At 39.4% G+C, this 18,280-nt stretch overlaps 2 protein-coding genes across 6 annotated transcripts in view; both read left to right on the top strand.

The window, feature by feature from the left end:
* Nucleotides 1–12,033, top strand: part of TRIM2 (tripartite motif containing 2) — a 43,637-nt gene extending 31,604 nt beyond the window's left edge. For 3 of the 5 annotated variants that reach the window (XM_062492897.1, XM_062492896.1, XM_062492894.1), the window contains 4 exons: nt 2,030–2,198; nt 3,848–3,918; nt 6,497–6,637; nt 7,613–12,033. In XM_062492897.1, coding sequence (XP_062348881.1) covers nt 2,030–2,198; nt 3,848–3,918; nt 6,497–6,637; nt 7,613–7,765 — 534 coding nt within the window. In that variant the 3' untranslated portion in view covers nt 7,766–12,033. Of the gene's footprint in view, nt 1–1,367; nt 1,867–2,029; nt 2,211–3,847; nt 3,919–6,496; nt 6,638–7,612 lie in introns of those variants that run through there. The other 2 variants (XM_062492895.1, XM_062492898.1) reach the window with 2 other exon arrangements.
* A 5,274-nt stretch (nt 12,034–17,307) lies between these two features.
* MND1 (meiotic nuclear divisions 1) overlaps nt 17,308–18,280 on the top strand; it is a 43,442-nt gene continuing 42,469 nt past the window's right edge. Inside the window, exon 1 of the mRNA XM_062493733.1 lies at nt 17,308–18,063. Coding sequence (XP_062349717.1) covers nt 18,061–18,063 — 3 coding nt within the window. The 5' untranslated portion in view covers nt 17,308–18,060. The remainder of the gene's footprint in view (nt 18,064–18,280) is intronic.

Genomic DNA, 18,280 nt, shown 5'->3' with positions numbered 1-18,280 from the left:
ATGTACATGAGCATCAAACTGACACAAGATCATTGCATGTTGGCTAAGCATAATCTTGAAGCTGCAAGATTTACTCCCTGGAGTAAATCTTCTTTACTGGAGACTGAAAAAGGTTGTGTAGTGGCTTAGTAGTAGCCATCCTCAGGGAACCCAGGTGGCTTTATTTTAGGACCATTCCTATTTTTTACCTGCAACCCCACCTATGAGAATGTACCATGAAATAGGAGCGTGGGACATCCTAAGGGTAGGGGAGCTCCTCCTGTTTGCTTTGAAAACATCAGGGACATAAGAAAAATGAACAATGGATTTTCTCAATGTCTTATAATCTGTCCCACTGTGACTTACCAGTTGCAGGGGGGAGGGGAGAAGTCAGAAGTAGATGTGGTAGTTGTGAACATGGCTTAATGGTAAACATGATGGTATTACGTTAATGCTTGTCCTCAATCCTAGAGGTCTTTTCCAACCAAAATGATTCTATGATTCTCAGCATTGCTTGTTCTAGGGGGTGATCTGTCTCACTCTGCAAAGGCAGTGACATGAAAGATAGCCTTGTTTCATAAATAAAATTAATATCTTAGTATATATTTAATTCAAATTCCAATGCAAACAGAAAAGTGTATACTTCACCAAGATAGGAACCTCCATTTTTAGGATGTCTCTCAAAAATTACTACAGGATCTGAAAGTTCTGCAATCCATAATTTCAACACAGCCTCTTTGGGGGATTGTCTATTTCAGCCTGATTAAGTGCTTTCAAATCTCTCCCTCAATTTTAAAGAATGGCTAAAAGCAGGATGCAAGTTGCTCCATTACAATGCAAACAGTTGGGTATTTACAACCTTTTTTAACTGAAAAGTCAAAACTCAACTGATTTTATGTAGATTAAAGCAGTTTCTAAAATCTTGGCTTAAAAAAAGAGCTGAATGGTGAAAAATGTGGAAAGAATTGTGAGGTGATCCTAAAGTCTTCTTGGGTATATGCCCAAGTAGCTCATGGATTCTTTGAAGGCTTGGTCTCAATTTCTTCTGGCTCTGTTGCTTAGATCCTCTTTTTAGAACTTCTTCTTTTCAAACCTACTAAACCATGCTTCTGACATTTTTTGTATCTGACAGCTCTCTAACCTTTCCAAATAATTTACTGTTGTGAGATTCATCTCATCTCCACTGAATGTTTTTCGAGTGAAATATTGTATACAATTCTCCTCAATGCTGCTGATTATGCCAGCAGATGGTTTTGGTTGTCATAAGGCCTATTTAAAATGATGGAAATAATTTTATTTACCTAAGACAGGAACAAGCTTTGATTTGTTTAGTGTTTCAAAGATTGCTTAATTTGCTGTTTGGCAACATGATTCTCTCCCCTTTGCAGTCTTCAGCTGACACTTCATGTGTCTAAGCAGCAAGTGGAGCAATCTCCTGTGGAATCTGATGGAAGATAGAAAGATTAGCTTGAGCTTTAGCTCTGCTCAAATTCTTTCCGAGAGCACTCAGAAGATGCTGGTGTCTTACTAAACCAAGAAAGGCAACAGACAACATCATAGCCTACATCCCACTCTGCCCTGATGCTCCAAGAACTCTGACTTCTTTGATGCAGGTGGTGATAAAGATATCTCCCTGACCATCAAGGTGGTTGCTGGACTCAAGAACAGCACACAATAGGAAACAAAAATCCCTTCTGCTTGTGTGCTTATCCTGCTGGTACCCTAATGCTGGATATACAAACATTTCTGACAGGATTACCAAATCACACAAATCTGATGACTGTATTTTTTATGAGTTGCATATTTGGACTCAGTTGCTGAGGTGGCAGATTTTTCAGTCTAGAAAAGATATACAGAAAGCAGAGCGTATTTTCAGCTGAAGAAAAAATTATGAAGCACATGGTAAGAGCTGATAAAAACTATCACTTCCAACTTTTGATGAAAAAAATTACTCCCTGTTCTGCTCTGTGCCTGTAATACAATCTTTAAACTACACTAACTAATTTCTATTATGCCACTATATTTTCCTGTTTTGTGTTTTTCCTTTTAGGCCAAAATTGGGTCTGGAAAGCTCATGGGCCCTAAAGGTGTTTCGGTGGATCGTAATGGACACATCATTGTAGTGGACAATAAAGCATGCTGCGTCTTCATTTTCCAGCCAAATGGGAAAATCGTCACCAGGTTTGGAAGTAGAGGAAATGGTGACAAGCAGTTTGCAGGTACACTTGATGGTAATATGTAAATCCCCTTTTCTTGCCTCTTCTGCTCACATTTGCATGATGTTTGAGCATGTTGATAGTGCTGTATCCTACTCCTTTATCCTCTGGGGGAGAGATCCTGCTGGACATGCAGCTCCTATTTGCTTGATTAGTCAGGCAGACTACAACATCTGTTCTGCAAATGCAACTGTAACCAGATTGTTTAATCTACCTCCCTATGCCGGGAAGCATTTCAGATCAGTGACCCAAGAAAGACTGATCTTAACTAGTATTTAAGTGCTTTGTAATTGCCACACTAAGCTGTTCACCACAACCAACTCTGATGCTGTGCTTCGTGTTTCCAATCATCAGATACACAAAACCCAGTGCCCTAAGTGGTATCTGTTAGAAAATGAGTGTAATGTGGTAGTGTTAAGATTGAGATCAGGAAGGCAGAGTAATGGAACAGCCAATGTAAGTTTGGAGAAATTGCCATTTATACTCAACTGACTGCTAGCACATGCTGTCTTTCAAGTAGAAAATGCAGTTAAATTTAAAAAACAGAACAGTCTCGCTGATATATTTTAAGTGAATAGCTGTTCTTTCAAAATTTGAAACTAAGATGCCAAATTAGGTATATGGGTCATTTTTAGTATGTAGTTTCATTGGTCTGATGTTTTGACTGGTTCACAGTGAAAGAGAGGAATAGCCTCAATGTGTCTTTATCCTGAGATCTCTTGCAATGTCTTATGGTGTTTTATAGATAGATAGATAGATAGATATGTATATTTAATTTATAAGAGCTTGGGCTCTTACATAGCTAAATTTTCTGGGTTTTGCAATTTCTTTTCATTTGAAAATTTGCAAAAAACACCTCCTGAAAATAAGTAGGCAAATACTTCCTGACAAGCATTTGAGAAATCTATCACCTCTTCTTGCTGATAGGCTACAGAAAACAGGTAAACTGTCAATACTTGAATGTTTTCAATGTAAAATTGTTCACATTTTTTATAGTTTACCCTGATACACTGTGAAAACTGAAACTGAGTTCTGTTCTGTTTAATAACTCAAAATAGCACCAAGTATTTTAATTTGAGTGCTTGCCTGCTTTCAAGCTACCATTTGTTTTTTACGCAAATTTGCACACTTTTGAATACAATGTAAAGCAAACAATTCCTTCCCCCCCCCAACAGTGGTCTTCTAAGTAACTTCTTTATTTATCCTAAAACTTGTTACTTCAAATGCTTGTAAGATGTGAGCACATAGAGCATAATATATTTCAATTAAGAATTTACAGGAACATTTTTGATAACAATTTTCAGTGTATACACAACTTCATGCTTAAGCACTATATGTTTTGTCTTGTTACTAAGCCTATAAATCTCTGCATAGTCATACGCATACAAGAGATGGAGAAATCAACAATGCTTATTGGTAACAATAGCTGGTTGAAACTGGTCAATAAAGAAATTGTGTTTACAAAAAGCATGCTGAGGTTTTTTTAAAAAAATGAAGTAAAATTACTCTTAACTTGAAACTGGTATTCCCACTTGGCCTACTATTGCTCAGAAGCCAAACATAATATGCAGGCAGGCTGATTTTTAAGAAATTTAATAATACTTTTAATTTTAATGGTATTACTATTTTTTTCTTCTTTTTCTGGATTGCAGGTCCTCATTTTGCAGCTGTAAACAGCAACAATGAAATTATAATTACAGATTTTCATAACCATTCTGTCAAGGTACTGTCAATTAATTGCAACTTGGAAAGTTGCCATTTTAATTTTACTATGATACATTCTTGGGGAAAATAATGTATTGTTAAAAACAAAGAGATCACACTCCATATGTATGAGCTCTGCTATAAGGAAAGCACTTTCAGAGAACTTTGCATGCAGTGCACTGCTTAGTGAAGATACAGTCCATTGCCTTTGGTGTCACTGTAATAGTCTCTAATTCAATAGCTTGAACATAAGTTGTACCTGAAATAAATAATTTCAACTTTACTTATTTTTAGTAGCCCTCTGCCAAACCTGTTATTGACCCTGTGTTCTGTCTTCTTTTAAAAGTCTGACTTTTGAATCTCCCAGTAAAAGCTTTCCACATTTCTAGCTGTAAAATGATAACAAAGTAACAATACCTGACGGTCTTTAAATTCTGTACCTATAAACTTTAAGATTATTGGATCCATTTTACAACCTGATTCTCTTAAAACCCATGTAATTATTTGTTTTCATTCAGTGCCTCCTGCACTGGGCAGAACTCGCCACTAGTCCTTACTCCCATGGGAAGTCCTGACTCACAGCCTGTTAAAGTCATGGTATGATAGGAAGTTTATTTGTTTGTCCAAGTAAAAAACCAAACCAGGGAAACATGCTGAGATGGGTGGGCAAATGTGTATGAAGGAGATACAAACCATTGCAGAAATGCCTCACCTGTGTGTGTTTGTTCTGAGGCATTCTCATTCCTACACCTCCTGCATATGCTCATGTGCCTTCCCTCTATAGGAGGCAGCAGCAGGAGGACAGAGACAGGATGCTGCTCTACCTCGGCTCTCAGGACATGTGTCAGTCCCACACACCAATAAAATAAAATCCCTGGCATTTCATCTAATGTCTGTTTTGACTGAACACAAATATGAATCCTCAGTCTAGTTATTCACTGGTTTTGATTGAAAAAATAAATTTTATACATTCACCTAAAATAGGAAGTAGCCGCTTAAACAGACATGTTTGTGTTCTGAGCAATGCTGAATCACCTAGGTTTGGAATAGCAACATTGCTTGCCTATCCTTTTGGAATTGGTGAGGAAGTAGCACTCGTGGTTTGGATTATGACACAGAAGTCCTAAAGCAGCAGGAGGCCTATGACCCCATAAATTTCCTCCCCACAAACAAGGTTTGCCTGGTAATAAGAATGCTTGGAGAGGCTTAACAGCAAGGGGGAAACTGAAATTTTAAAAAAGCAAGTGAAGAAACATAAGAAGTGTGGCATCCTAGAGGATTTATAATTATTACATTTCTAATGAGAACAGTGTCCCATCTGTCTCTGGTGTGACTCAATGGGATAAAAATGTTACTTGTTACAATTTGGTACTAACCGGAAAAGATTCTTATTTCTGTAGTATTCTCTAAATTGGTACATATAACTGTTGACACTCTGGAGAGTTTATAATCTGAGAGCAGAGAGTACATCTTTTAAATAATAAATTAGTTTATAAATAACTACATTTCACTCTTATGAGTCCCAAAGCCACTTCCTACCACCAGTGTCATTAATTAAACAAGCTCACTCAGCAACATTTTTCTTCCACCCCCATTAACCTTCAAGGATGTTCCTTCCCTCAGTCATCTTTTATGGAAAATCCTGCGCAATGTAGGCTTCTCTCTCATTTGGTCACTTCAGCCCAGGGAAGACCAATATACCTTTGTCTGGTTTTTTCATTAGTTTTATTATTATTATTATTATTATTATTATTATTATTTTCTTTAATCATCTGAGGCACTAACTTGATACTTCATTAATTTCTTTCCCCAGATGTTTTTTCTCTGTTCACAAGTGGGTGTTCCAGAACACAATAATTTCCTGACATCTTCCACCTTATCAAGCACTTCAGTGTGCATTTGGCACTTATCAGATCTTTGCATTTTCTTGTGAAAGCCAGCCAGTCTCTAAGAACGTTGTTGGACCTTGTGCTGTAGCTGGACCTGAGTCCAAGGTGGACCAAAAAATTTTAGAGCTGGCTGTGGTACTGTGTAAATGACACATTTTATATCTTGTTTGGTCCCATTGGTGCATCCAGGTCACTGACAGAATAGTCATTGATCAGCTCCATCTTTCTGCTGTCTAAATCTGTTACCATCACAGAGAATTCAGTTGCTGACTGGTCTATAGAGAGCAGCATGCCATGATTTGCAGTGTGTGTTAGATTATGGAAGCAGAGTTTGCTCCATTGTGTTTTAGTTTGACAGAAATTAAAAAACTCAGTGCTGTGTCTGCATTCAGCTCTTTTCAAGTTCAAGATGCACAAGCTGCAGAAGGGTTCTGGGGCCCTTTGCCTCCATATCTGAGATTAATCAGATCTTAAGTGAGAAGGGAAATGCTGTATAATGTAATGGAGTGAAGGGAGAGATGGGCACATTTTCTCTCATCTTGTGTGTGTGTGTGTGTGTGTGTGTGTGTGTGTGTGTGTGTGTGTATTGGGACTGTGTGTTCCTGGGAACTCTTCAATTCCTCCTTTAATTAGCAGGTGAACTGGTAGTACTAGATTACTAATATTTGATACCGTGCCATATTTAAGTTGTTGTTTTAACCTATTCAGGTATTTAACCAGGAGGGAGAATTCATGCTGAAGTTTGGATCAAATGGAGAAGGAAATGGGCAATTTAATGCACCAACTGGAGTAGCAGTAGATGCTAACGGAAATATTATTGTAGCAGATTGGGGAAACAGCCGAATACAGGTAGAAATTTCTGTATTTCAAAGGTGCTTGATGAAAAAAAACTAAAGGGTTGGTAACTCTTGCCTTCAGACTACCCAAGAAACACCACCAGCATTAGAACTGATGGGGTTTCTCAACCATCCTTTATACGCCTCATTGTCCACTTTCAGACCTGGTGGTGTCAGATTGTCAGCTTTTCAATGTGGCTGCTGGCAGCTCTGATGGCCACTGTGACTAAGGATTTTGGTGCCAAGTAGTTCCCCAAAAGTTACTTGATGACTTATGAGACTTGCAAGCATTGCTGATATGATAGTCATTTATAATCACCATAACAGAAGATCACAGTGGAAAATATGAAAAATCAAATGACCTGAGGTGAATGCAGCAGATTTTTATCATCTTTTTTAAATGTTGAGAAATTATTCTGCTTTCAGTTTGTGAGAGTTGCACTCTTTTCATCTTTTAAGTGCTAATCACAAGGTGTTCTTGTTTGTTGAAGAATACCTAATAAAGAAGTGTATGTATTATTTCCACTGAATATAAAACTGAGGGAGCTGCTTCTGAGTTGTTCTCAGGAAGCACTGTCAACAGGGTAAACAAATTCCTGGTTTTCTCTGTGTGGAAACCTAAGAATCAGGTGCCACAACAGTAATATTTCTTAGGAAATCAAGGTGTTGGTTGAGTTCCCAGTTAAATTTGATTTATTGTAGTTGACTATTTTTAACAAGGAACAGCCGAGGTTCTTATATTATTATTATTTTTTCATTGTGTGTTAATTCTTGCCAAAGATCCTGGCAGCTATAATTAGTTCTTTTTCAGAAGAACATACATTTGTTATAACATTGGATATTATGAGAGAACAGATTTTGTCCTTGTTTATTCTATTGTATGTCTGTGGTTTCAGAAATGAGAAGTGTAACAGTATAACTGAGAGCAAACTTGTGTCCACTGCTTTCCTTTTCATAACATTTTTTCTGTGCTTTCTCACCCTCCAAGGTTTTTGATGGAAGCGGATCATTTTTATCCTACATTAACACCTCTGCTGACCCACTTTATGGTCCTCAAGGTCTGGCTCTTACTTCAGATGGCCACGTTGTAGTCGCAGACTCTGGAAATCACTGCTTCAAGGTCTATCGATACTTACAGTAGCAATGAGCTCTAGACCTGGATAATTACCCACCCTTAAGAAAAGACTCATCCTAGAGATCCAGTGCAGGATACCTCCTACTTTGTGTTCATTTCTAATAACAAAGGAGTCTCTTATGGACTTCTTGTGATAATTTCCAAACTTACCTTGTTTACATAGGACTTGCACCTCTTATGTTTCTCACTGAACTTCTTGTTGTATTAATAAAAAAAATCCTCTGTAACTGAATTCATAAAGACAATATGAAATTAAACACCAACTGCAACCTATGAAACTGGAATTAACTAATAAGGCAAAAATGAGAAAAGTTTGGGAAAAGTCTCCAAAGCTTTTTGATGACTGTGAAGGATAGCTCCTACTCAGAGCTTCCAAATTTAAAGAAGTATCATTCTTACACATTATTTAACCCAGAGGTGATCCTGGGATTCTTCTATATCTCATTATCATGGTAGGTATTACACTTTTAACATTCTTCAGTCTTACTGTGTATAATAAGTAGGTCCTTTTAGTATAAGGTTAAGTCTCACAAAATCTGTCTAGCTCTAACCGTCAAACCTAACACAGCACAGTGTTTAGCGCTATGAGAATCAATGCGAATTCCCCGCCCATGTGGAATTAATGAAGGATTGTTTTGTGCGGCCACTTTTCACTCTTCCACTTGCTCAATGTGCAGAAAGGACTTTGCAGAGACCTGACATTTCCAAAGCTGTGGAAAAACTTAATTGTAGTGATACATTTGTGGGAGCAGAATTTCTGTATAACCACAGACCTTCTGACATCGAACTAGCTCATTAGGATCAGGGTTATTAAAATGTCAAGCCAATTAACCTCATGTGTACCACTCTTTCATACGTGTTCATTGCCATGTTTCCTTATGGCAACTTGTTGTATTAATCTTCTAAAATAATTGCAGCTTCACACAGGACAGAAAGCCAGAGAAGTACCCCTGTGGAGGACCTATATTATACAACCAAAGGAACTGTGGCAAACAGAGGTTGTATAGGAAAGCCAAGGGTTACCAAAGCTATTTGTTTTTATGTGAGAAAAAATACGTTACAAATAAAAATTATTTTGAACCAATCCCTGAAGTCCTTCATCAAAGGGAATTTTGTTAGAGGACAAAACAAGGACTGTGAGATTTGTTCCAATTTGTTTGTATGTATGTATGTATGTTCGTATGTATGTATGTATGACCAATTAACATAAAAATTAAAAAAAAGTAAACGTGGGTAAACTGGAACATATGTATGATATTTGACAATGGCAGAACTCTGAAAAATTACCTTTCTTCCTCTGTCAGATCTCTACTGTGTTCTTTGTTGAAGTATTAATTTAACTGGAAATGCTTACAGGCATGGTTCTGCTTTTAATGTTTGGTTTTTTGGGGTTTTTTAAGAATGAACTTGTAGCATTGGCTTTATTCTTATTTCTATATCCAGTGGTAAAAGGTTGAATTGCTACTATAGCCTGATTATAAGTAGAGAAGTGCTTCCTTTTAAGTGTTGTCTGGGGAGCTATGAGCTTGCTGCCAATGCCTACAATAACCTGGGAAGTGCTGTCTTTCTTTTCTCATTTTTAGGGCCTTGAAACAAAAAGACATTGGGTCAGAAACAAGGGAGTATTTTAAGCATGTTCGCAAAATGGAAAGAAATCTTTGATAAAATTTCTTGTTATAAGTATTTGTCTTATTTCTAAAACATTAAGGTGGTTGTTTTGATAAATTTCAGAAAAACCTAATTTTTTTAAAATTTGCATTTGACTTGTAAAAATGCAGGCCCCAAGTTTCTTAAATAGGGGTTTGTTTGGTTTTTAGTTACTGTTTCCTAAAGATATTTCTTCTTCTTCTTTCCTTTGTTTATTTTTTCACATAGAACCATTTTACAATTTCTTGTGCAAATATAAGTTTCCTTATTTCATTTGAACAAGTACTTTGTGCATGAAGCTTAAGGACTGTATAATGAAGCTAAGAAACTGGTGGTAACATTTTTGAATATTAAAACTCAAGATTGTTATTACCAAGAGAACAAAATATCCTCTGCTTGAGTTTGTCCTACAATTCTGAAGATATGTATCTCAGTCATTACAAATAAACTGTCCTATCAAACAAAGCTGTAGATCAAATTTTCACTCTAAGTGTCCTTACAACACTTTCTGACGTTGGAAGATACTTAAATCAGTGGCACATCAATGAAGAAAAGGCCTTTAAACTGTATTTAGTAATAAAGAGAAGGGGTTGCACAGATTGAGATTAAACATTTTTAAAAATGTGCTGTGGCTGTCAGTTATCATATTTAGTTCCAAATATGGATTTTTAGAATACAGTTTTGCTAAGCTTGCATGTTTACCCCTCAGAAAACATAGCCAAATCCTCTGTTGCTCAGAACTTTGAGAAGCATGAAAATCAGATCCTAACTGATATATAAAAAAAGATACTTAAGATTGTGCTATTTCATGAATACACTTTTCTTCAAAAGCTTTTCAGTCCTTTGGTCCAGCATTGTCTACCAGGATTTTAGATAACCATTGTGAACCCAGTGCATCATGATGAAATAGTGAATTATGCAAATAGCCCCCTTTCACAACACAGCTCAAAGCTATTAAACGTTTTGTGTATTTTTTCTTACAATTGTGTAGTCTTTTGGATTTTCAGACGTTATTAGCAGAGTAGCACCTAAAAAATATCACTAAGTTGAAGTTACTTCTGATAGCAAATGCTGTCAACTACAATTTCAAATTTAGTGGCATAGGGCATTCCCTTCCAAGGTCTGACCTTATCTGCCTGGCATGGGGAAACTGAGAAACACATTGCTTTTACAGTGTGCTTCTGCAGCCAACTTTGCCAAAATGCTTGGCTTACAAACTTTACAGAGAACAGCCAAAGCAGACAGAAATTCTGCACTTAAAAGCTGGCAGACTTTTTTTTCTCATCCAATTAAGAGAAGGTCAGAGTTGCACTACGTGATTTGCTGAATTGTTAGCATTTATTAAAGGCTATATAGGCACACTGCTGCCAGATTTCAGGTATAACCAAATGTCCCCTTGACCTCCCTAGAAGGCTGATTGACTAGTAGCACAGCATGACCGGTCAAAGTATGTGCTTCATTTAACTAATCTTCAAATCAAAAGTAATCTCAAAGGGTTATTGGATGTTGTGTTATATGGAGCTTTTTAGGACAAACTAGTCAACTGTCTTTTCATTGTTTTGTGAATAGAATAAAAAGATCTGTTCAGATAAATCCAATAAAACAATAGAAGACTTTTACATAGGCTAAACCAGCACCAATGTATTGAAAAAGAAAAGGAAAATTGTTTAGGCAAGGAATTGCCTCATGAAGAGTGTTACTTGCTAGTAAAGATAGAGGGATTTTGATTTTATGTCAATATTTTTTATAATAAAAACCTAGTATTGCCATAACGAGAACTCTTAAGTGCCCAATATGTTGTATTTGTTGTAAAGAAATTATTTTCAGTTGTGGGAGACAGCTCGTTATGAATCATGATGTAAAGTCAAAGTTTTCTTCAAGAATTCAAGCAGTGATTATCAGACCTGTTTGTGGAAAGTGTACAGAAGGTATTTGTGCTACGGAGTGGGAAAGTTCCTAACAGGTACATTTTATTTCTGATGAATGTACAGCACTTCAGTTGATGTTTGTGAGCAACACAGCCTTAACCCTGACACTTTTCTTTGGCTTTATGACATGGAAATGTTCCCTAAGTTGCGTAGTGTATGGCAGCAGCCACTGATAGAAATCTCTACCAGTTGATATTGCTGCAGCTTTCCAGTTCTAGCAGTTTTTCCAGTTATTTTTTTCATGGTTTTTTTTTTAAAGGTTTTGTACATTCCATCTTTGTAAGTCAATATATGTTTTGTGTATACGTAAGCCTTGTGCTCTCTTGACACTCATAATGAAATATTCTTCTCACTTGTTTTTTTGCTCTCAATGCTGATGTTTTTGTTTGTTTGTTTGTTTTAAATCCTTATGAGGCTAAATACAGACTTTTTCTCCTTAAGGTCAAGGATGAAAGACGCATATCAAAGTGTTTGTGTGTATGTGTGTGTGTGTGTGTGTGTGCACGCGCGTGCGTGCATGTGTGTGCGTGCCTGTGTGTGTGTGTAGTTTTAGCTTCCTGCGTGCCATGGTACTCATAATGCTTTAGCTGACAAAAAAATTACTCTGTCTTGGAAATGTAGGAAAACTGGAGTCAAATGTGTACCTTTATCACGCACAAAAATTTCAAATAATGAAAATAAAGCTTGTTTCTTCTGTTATTTTCATGGTTGAGGATTTATTTTTCATATGTCTCATACTCACTGTCCCTAAAAGTAACCCCAAAATACAGGAAGACAGGTAATTTTTTCCAGTTTTCTTCCCTGACACCACAGGTGACAAGCCAAGGAAGCTGATTTTTTCAGGGCTGTTAAACTTTTCTGTGAACACAGAGGAAAGAGGGACTTGAGTTGTTCTTGGAAAGAAGGTGCAGAGTTGGAGCTTCATTGTTTATCTCTTTCTTCTTCAGTCCAGGAATCAAAATTAAGATTTTCATTGGTGGATTGGTAAGATTAAGAGCTGTAAAGTTTTCTGCTTGCATCACAGAAATACACAGGACATTTTATCTGTGTTATAATCTTTCAAGGGTCTGTTGCAGAAAACCAAATTAAATTACTGTGGAGAACAGAAAATTTGCCTTAGGAGTTCAATATGACTCTGCTCCTGTAAGAACAAACTTCCAGCTTGTATTAACTTCAATTTCACATAGTACCTATGTCTTCTTGGTCACTGGTGAACTCTCTAAACCTGAATCATTTGAGAACTCGGTGTGACTGGGAACTTGCTCACGAACTAAGACAGACTCTTCAGATGCATCATTTGGCATGGATGCAGCCTCAATGGAGGGGACTAGCAAGGTCAATGAAACCCCCAGTGATGAGTGTTCCCTCAGTGGCAGGACAGTCAAAATGAGACAGCTGAAATACTGAGCAGCTGTCCTTTTTTTGTGGTTCTTTCCCCCAAAACCTCTAGAGGAATATGTGTTTTATTCCTTCTTGCAAGTCATAAGGAGGTCATAATAGATCAATTTTGGTTTTCTGTCAATCTCCAGATGAATACACATTCACCAAATAGACTCTTGGTTCTAAGTATACTTGTCTATCTGCCCTGAAGTTCAGATCATTACAAAAGGCTTTATTTGTCTGCCAGCTAAAAGAACATCACATCTTGAAGCTGAGCAGTGTTGGTTTGACATTCAGAGTTGAAGAGCACTTGTTCCTTTCCATGTAAAAAAATATAATGAAGAATAGAAGCAATAGAATATCCTGATATTAGAATAATCGAAGCACAGAATATCCTGAAACCACTGGGCGTAGTAGGTAGGACACTTGTTACATTCCTAGTATTTTCTTATTGATAGGCTAGAAATGTTTTTTGTCGCCTGGATTACTAGAGCAGAGGCTCTTCACCACTGAGTAAAATCAGACAAGTTGAACACTAATTCTGTGAAACACTGTTGTTTACCAGAAAAAATCTATAGTAAATGGCCAACTTCCTCTTTGACCCTTTTGTGGTGCTTATTTAAATACCTAAATGAGGCAGCAGAATCTTTTAGGAGTCCTGTAAATAGGACTAGAGAACCCAGTCTCACCAATGAGAAACAATGCCAGGGAGAATAGGACCAAAGTAGCTAAAGGAGCAGGTACTTTGGGCAGCAACCCATAGCCAGGCTCTCTCTCTTTAGAGTGGTACCCCATAATATGCCATTGCATGCTCAAAAACATTTCCTTTTTCCTTAGGCTGACCTTCTGTCTCACATCCAGCTGTACTGCTCTGCAGTTAACTGTCCCCACAGTTTTATTGATAGTTCATGTGAATATTCCCTAATTTGGACGAAACTGAACTATCCCAGTGGAGTGGAACAGTCAATGTTATTTCTGTGGACAGATTTCTCCCTAGGCAGGCCCAGGTGTGCTAGTGGAGGAGATACCCAGCACTTGCTGCTCATTGCTACAAGCAATTGAAGGCTGCTGCCCTCAGATTTGTTCTGAGCTAGGCATATGAATGCTTTGTTCCTTCAGAGAAATGCCTTGTGACCAAAATCCTAGTGTTTAAGCTACTTACCTTAAGGATAGCCATAATGTTCACTTCAGCAGTTCTGCCTAGCAAAGCTGCAGAAGCAGTAAGTTTTGGGGCTGAGTCAGCTAGCATTTCTCACCAAGGGTTTTTCACTCGAGGGTTAAATGTTTGTAAGAAGGACATCTGCTTACAGTCTAAAAGTTAATTCGAGGATGAAATGAGGCAGCAGATGCTGTAGAGACTGGCGTGTATGGGATACTCATAGATCATACTGCTTTCTGATGTGTGGCCACAGCCCATCACAGAGTGCTTGCATCCCAGAGAAGTTGGTATCACCCCCCATGGGTGGTGATACCAAGCATCTCCTTGTCCTCCATGCTTAAGCTCTACTGCTGTTAGTAATGCAGGTCTTGTGGGAGGCAGCCACAGGATTCGAAAGGCTTGCTCTTACTCGTCTGGAAATAAACTGATCTGCTATGTGAAAGGAATGAGGAGGTGTCTTTACAAAAAAAATGTGGGCCTGATGGTAGATAAGGCCAGACATGTTGAGGTGAAAGAAGCAATGGGAGAAACCATAAATTCCATAGAAATTCCATTAATTGACACAGATAACTGACTGTTACTCACTTAAGACTGTGCTAAATCTCTGGATTTAGAGAAAAAAACAGACACAAAGTAAAAGAAAAATGGGAGGGGGGGTTATACATTAGAAGGGGTCTTAGGCATTTTGGGATGTCTGTACATCTCAAGTACCTCAGCCAATGGGGAAAGAGAGAGCGAAATGCAGCCAGGAAATTAGGATAAAAAGGAGGCGGTGTCCCCTAAAAATTTGAGAGACCCCAGGGGAAATGCCCCATGGCCTCTCCCTTTATTTGAATAAAATTGAAGGACTCCTCTGTCTCCTTTTTGGACATAAACCTCTGGTGTTTGTGAATTAATTTTCCTGACATACTCGACTTGAACTCTTCCCTTCTGAAAAAATAGCTCATGTAATTAAGACTGTGCTATGGCACAGTGAAAGGAACAACATTAAACAAGGATAATTTTCATTCTCTACTGGCTAAGCTTTCTGCCATTGTTGTTTTATGGTCCTCTCAAAACAGAATTTCTGATTGCAATTCAGCTACAGTCAATTGTAAGAGCAAAGTAAGGAAAATACAAATTTCATCTCATGCAAGCATAACTACACTGACAAAGCACTGTATTTTCTCTAACTAAGGAATAGTGGAAAACTATTTTGACTGGTACTTAAAGATCTCAGTCAGACTCCTAGAATAGAAAATGTAGATCAAATTGTTAAAGCTTAAGAAAATCACAGGCAAATGAGAACAGTCTTCTAACAAAAGGACACAGTTATGAGTCTCTTTTCCACTGTATTTCCATCCATTGTCTTGTTTTCAGATCATAGTGTAAGACTTGCAGTTTTGCGAAATACCATGTTTAGACATTCTGAAGCTCATTAAAAATACCTGGCCTTTATGTATTTTAGGAGTCCTTCATTCCACTTCATTCAGTAATGGAAAACCACCCCTCAATTGACAAAGCATGAGATACACCATGTGTTCCTCTTTTCTTTGGGACCTCTTTTACCCCATGGTCTTTCAATTAGTTTGATCAGGGGCTGTGAAATGTGGGTAGTGTTAGGGACCCTCCTATTACAGAGCAAATTGGACCCAGTTATGTGGCCATTGAGAGGAAAGCTAATGTCTTTACAAACAATTTCATGGGTGAAGGTATGTGTCTTTGAAATGGGTCCTAATGTCTCTATTGACTTTGGGCAGCAGGTTTGTTGCAGAGCCCAGACATCTTGGCTCCTGAAACAGACAAGGGTCTGCACAACCTGGAGTTTCTGAGCTTTGGGGTAAAAGAGTAGGTTCAAGGGAGGAACAGCCAACAGGGAAAGGAAGAGGGCAACTTACGTCTGAGAGTTTAGGATAAGAGAAGGCTGTGCCCTCCGAAAACCCTGCAGGCATGTTCCCCAGTGGAGTCTCTCCCTTTATCTGAATAAAGTTGCAGGACTCCTCTGTCTCCTTTTTGGACTTAGACCTCTGACATTTGTGGATTTTCCTGACACTGTGAAAGAGCTTCAGGGCTGCCAGAGCACTTGGGGCAGCTGAGCCTGGCTATCTCCAGGGGTCATGAGCAGAGAAAACCTGCTGAGCCACCTTCCCCACCATCGAAAGAGCATTGTTTCAGAGGTGGATGAGCTATCTGGGTTGCTATGATCACATTCAACCTCTGAAACAAGGAATGCCTTCCAGCTGTGGTTCCAGGTGTGTCTCCAGCCTTGTCTGGGGGGTGACACCTGGGTGTTTGCTGCCAGTCTACTTTCACAAGTAATGCGTAGACTAGATGGGACAACTGCTGCCTCATGAGTACTGAACAGAATACACAAGGTACATGCCTCAAGCCCACTTCAGAATGAGTGCCCCTCTGAAAACCCTTCCTCCCTCTCATCTTCCTCTGCTGCAGGCAGCATGCTCAGCTCTGACACCCACCCTGCCACTCACATGTGTCACTTGGAGAAAACCTATGCTGCAATGGGGACTTTGCAAATGTTGCAGCAACCATTTGCTTGGCAGCAGTAGAATAAACAGTAGAGCTCGGTTTTGCTTCAGGCTGTGAAGGAGCAGGAAGGGGCCCAGACCCTTGACTGCAGTGGTGAGGGTGACAGGAAGAAAAGAACTATCACAGGGAGCATGGTAACACAGTGGCTTTGAGGGCTGCTTCCTGTCAAAGGAAATGGCAGGGAGACAAAATATGAGCCCTCAACAGCAGATAAGGGGGTGTACCAACAGATTTCATCACGAGTTAGCAAGCTGAAAACATGCTGCATGTGAGAAAGTACAAAAAGCTTTGTATCAAAAATGTCTTTTCTCATTAGCATTTAATTTTCAGTAATACGCTTGTGAGATGTTACATAGTGATTCCTGTCATTTTGGAAATACACCATGAGATCAATATAAACAAGAACTCCAATTAAAGCATGGACATGAGACACAGGAAAATATAATGATTTCATTGTATTTGTCTAAATCACTTTGCTGTGAATTGTTGGCTTTTGTTTTTATGTATTTTTTATTATTTTGCCACTATAATTATAAATTGTATCCACTTTTTATATATAATGAAAATGCGGGCTTGTGCAAACATGAACACACTTGTTACTGCTGTTGTTAGAAGTGTCACCTGACAACATGATTGAGCCTCGTCCAGATCCGGTGGGGGGGCTTGTAGCCACGGCTGTTTGAGTGCTAACCATGTTCAGGCTTGCTTGGACTTGTACCCCAGCACAGTAGGCATGACACAGCCCAACAAGAAACTGCCTATACAAGGGGCAGCAAAAGGGGCAGCAAACGAGGGCGGGGGGGAGGGGGTAGGACAGACGTGTGGGTGGAGTGCAGACTCTCCGCATCCCCAGTGCTGTTTGCCCATTCCTTATCAACGAATTAATATAAATTGCCTTATTGATTACCTACCCGATTGTGGTGAGCAACTTATAACACACTGGTGTGCACAGTGAGGAATGGGATCATGGGCTGCATGGAAAAGAGCCTCAGGTTTCAGGAAAAGGGTCACCCTGCAAAAGGCATTGAGTCTTCACAGGAACTGCCTGAACACCTCAGCTTGCACGTTTTCATTTGCTTGAATTTAAACTCTTGATTTAGTATAGCAAATACAAAGCCATAGCTGTTGGACCTGAAGTGATTTACAACACAAATAATAATCAAAACAAGCTGTTAGTAATTAAAGTTGCTAGAACAATCATCACAATGAACAACTGTTTCAAGCAACACCAGATGTGGCCAGGCCCTTCCATTCCATGGGCAGCGAGGGCTTTATTTTTCTACGTCCCGTGGCTCCTTTTTATAGGCCAGGCGAACAACACACGACGTCTTAGGCCACGGTTAATGTGTTCTTTTCGTGCCTTCAGTTTTATTATACGGCATCACCCGGCTGGTAAAAAAAACAAAAACAAAAAAACAAAAAAAACCCCAACAACAAAAAAACCCTAACCAAAACAAACGAAAAAAAAAACCAAAAACCCGCGCACGCTCACGGCGACCGAAACGGCCCCATCTTCCCCGCCCACCCTGCTCCCACCGCCGCCGAGAGGCCGGTGAGGGCCGCGGGGCGGGCGGCAGGCGGCGCTGCGCACGCGGCCTGCCTCCCACCGGTCTTTTTCCGGTCGGTGGCGCCGGCATTAAACCGCCCCGCCCGCCTACGGCATGGTAAGCGGGGCCGCCCGCCCTCCGCTTCCTCCCGATTTCCTTCCCGGGCTCCCGCAAAGGCTGCGGGGGGAGTCGCGGTCGCGGTGATGGCGGGTGATGGCCGCCCGCACCTCGCTGGTCCTCCGCCACAGTGTTTCTGTGGGGAGCGGCACTCCCGCTCTGGGGAGGCCCCACGGTGCCAGTACTGGGGGTGAAGCGTCAGCACGGCGTGGGCCGT

Source organism: Cinclus cinclus, chromosome 5 (assembly GCF_963662255.1).
Source record: "Cinclus cinclus chromosome 5, bCinCin1.1, whole genome shotgun sequence".
Taxonomy (NCBI): domain Eukaryota; kingdom Metazoa; phylum Chordata; class Aves; order Passeriformes; family Cinclidae; genus Cinclus; species Cinclus cinclus.
Note: the sequence above shows the minus strand (reverse complement) of the source record. Positions and strands in the feature narration are given on the sequence as shown.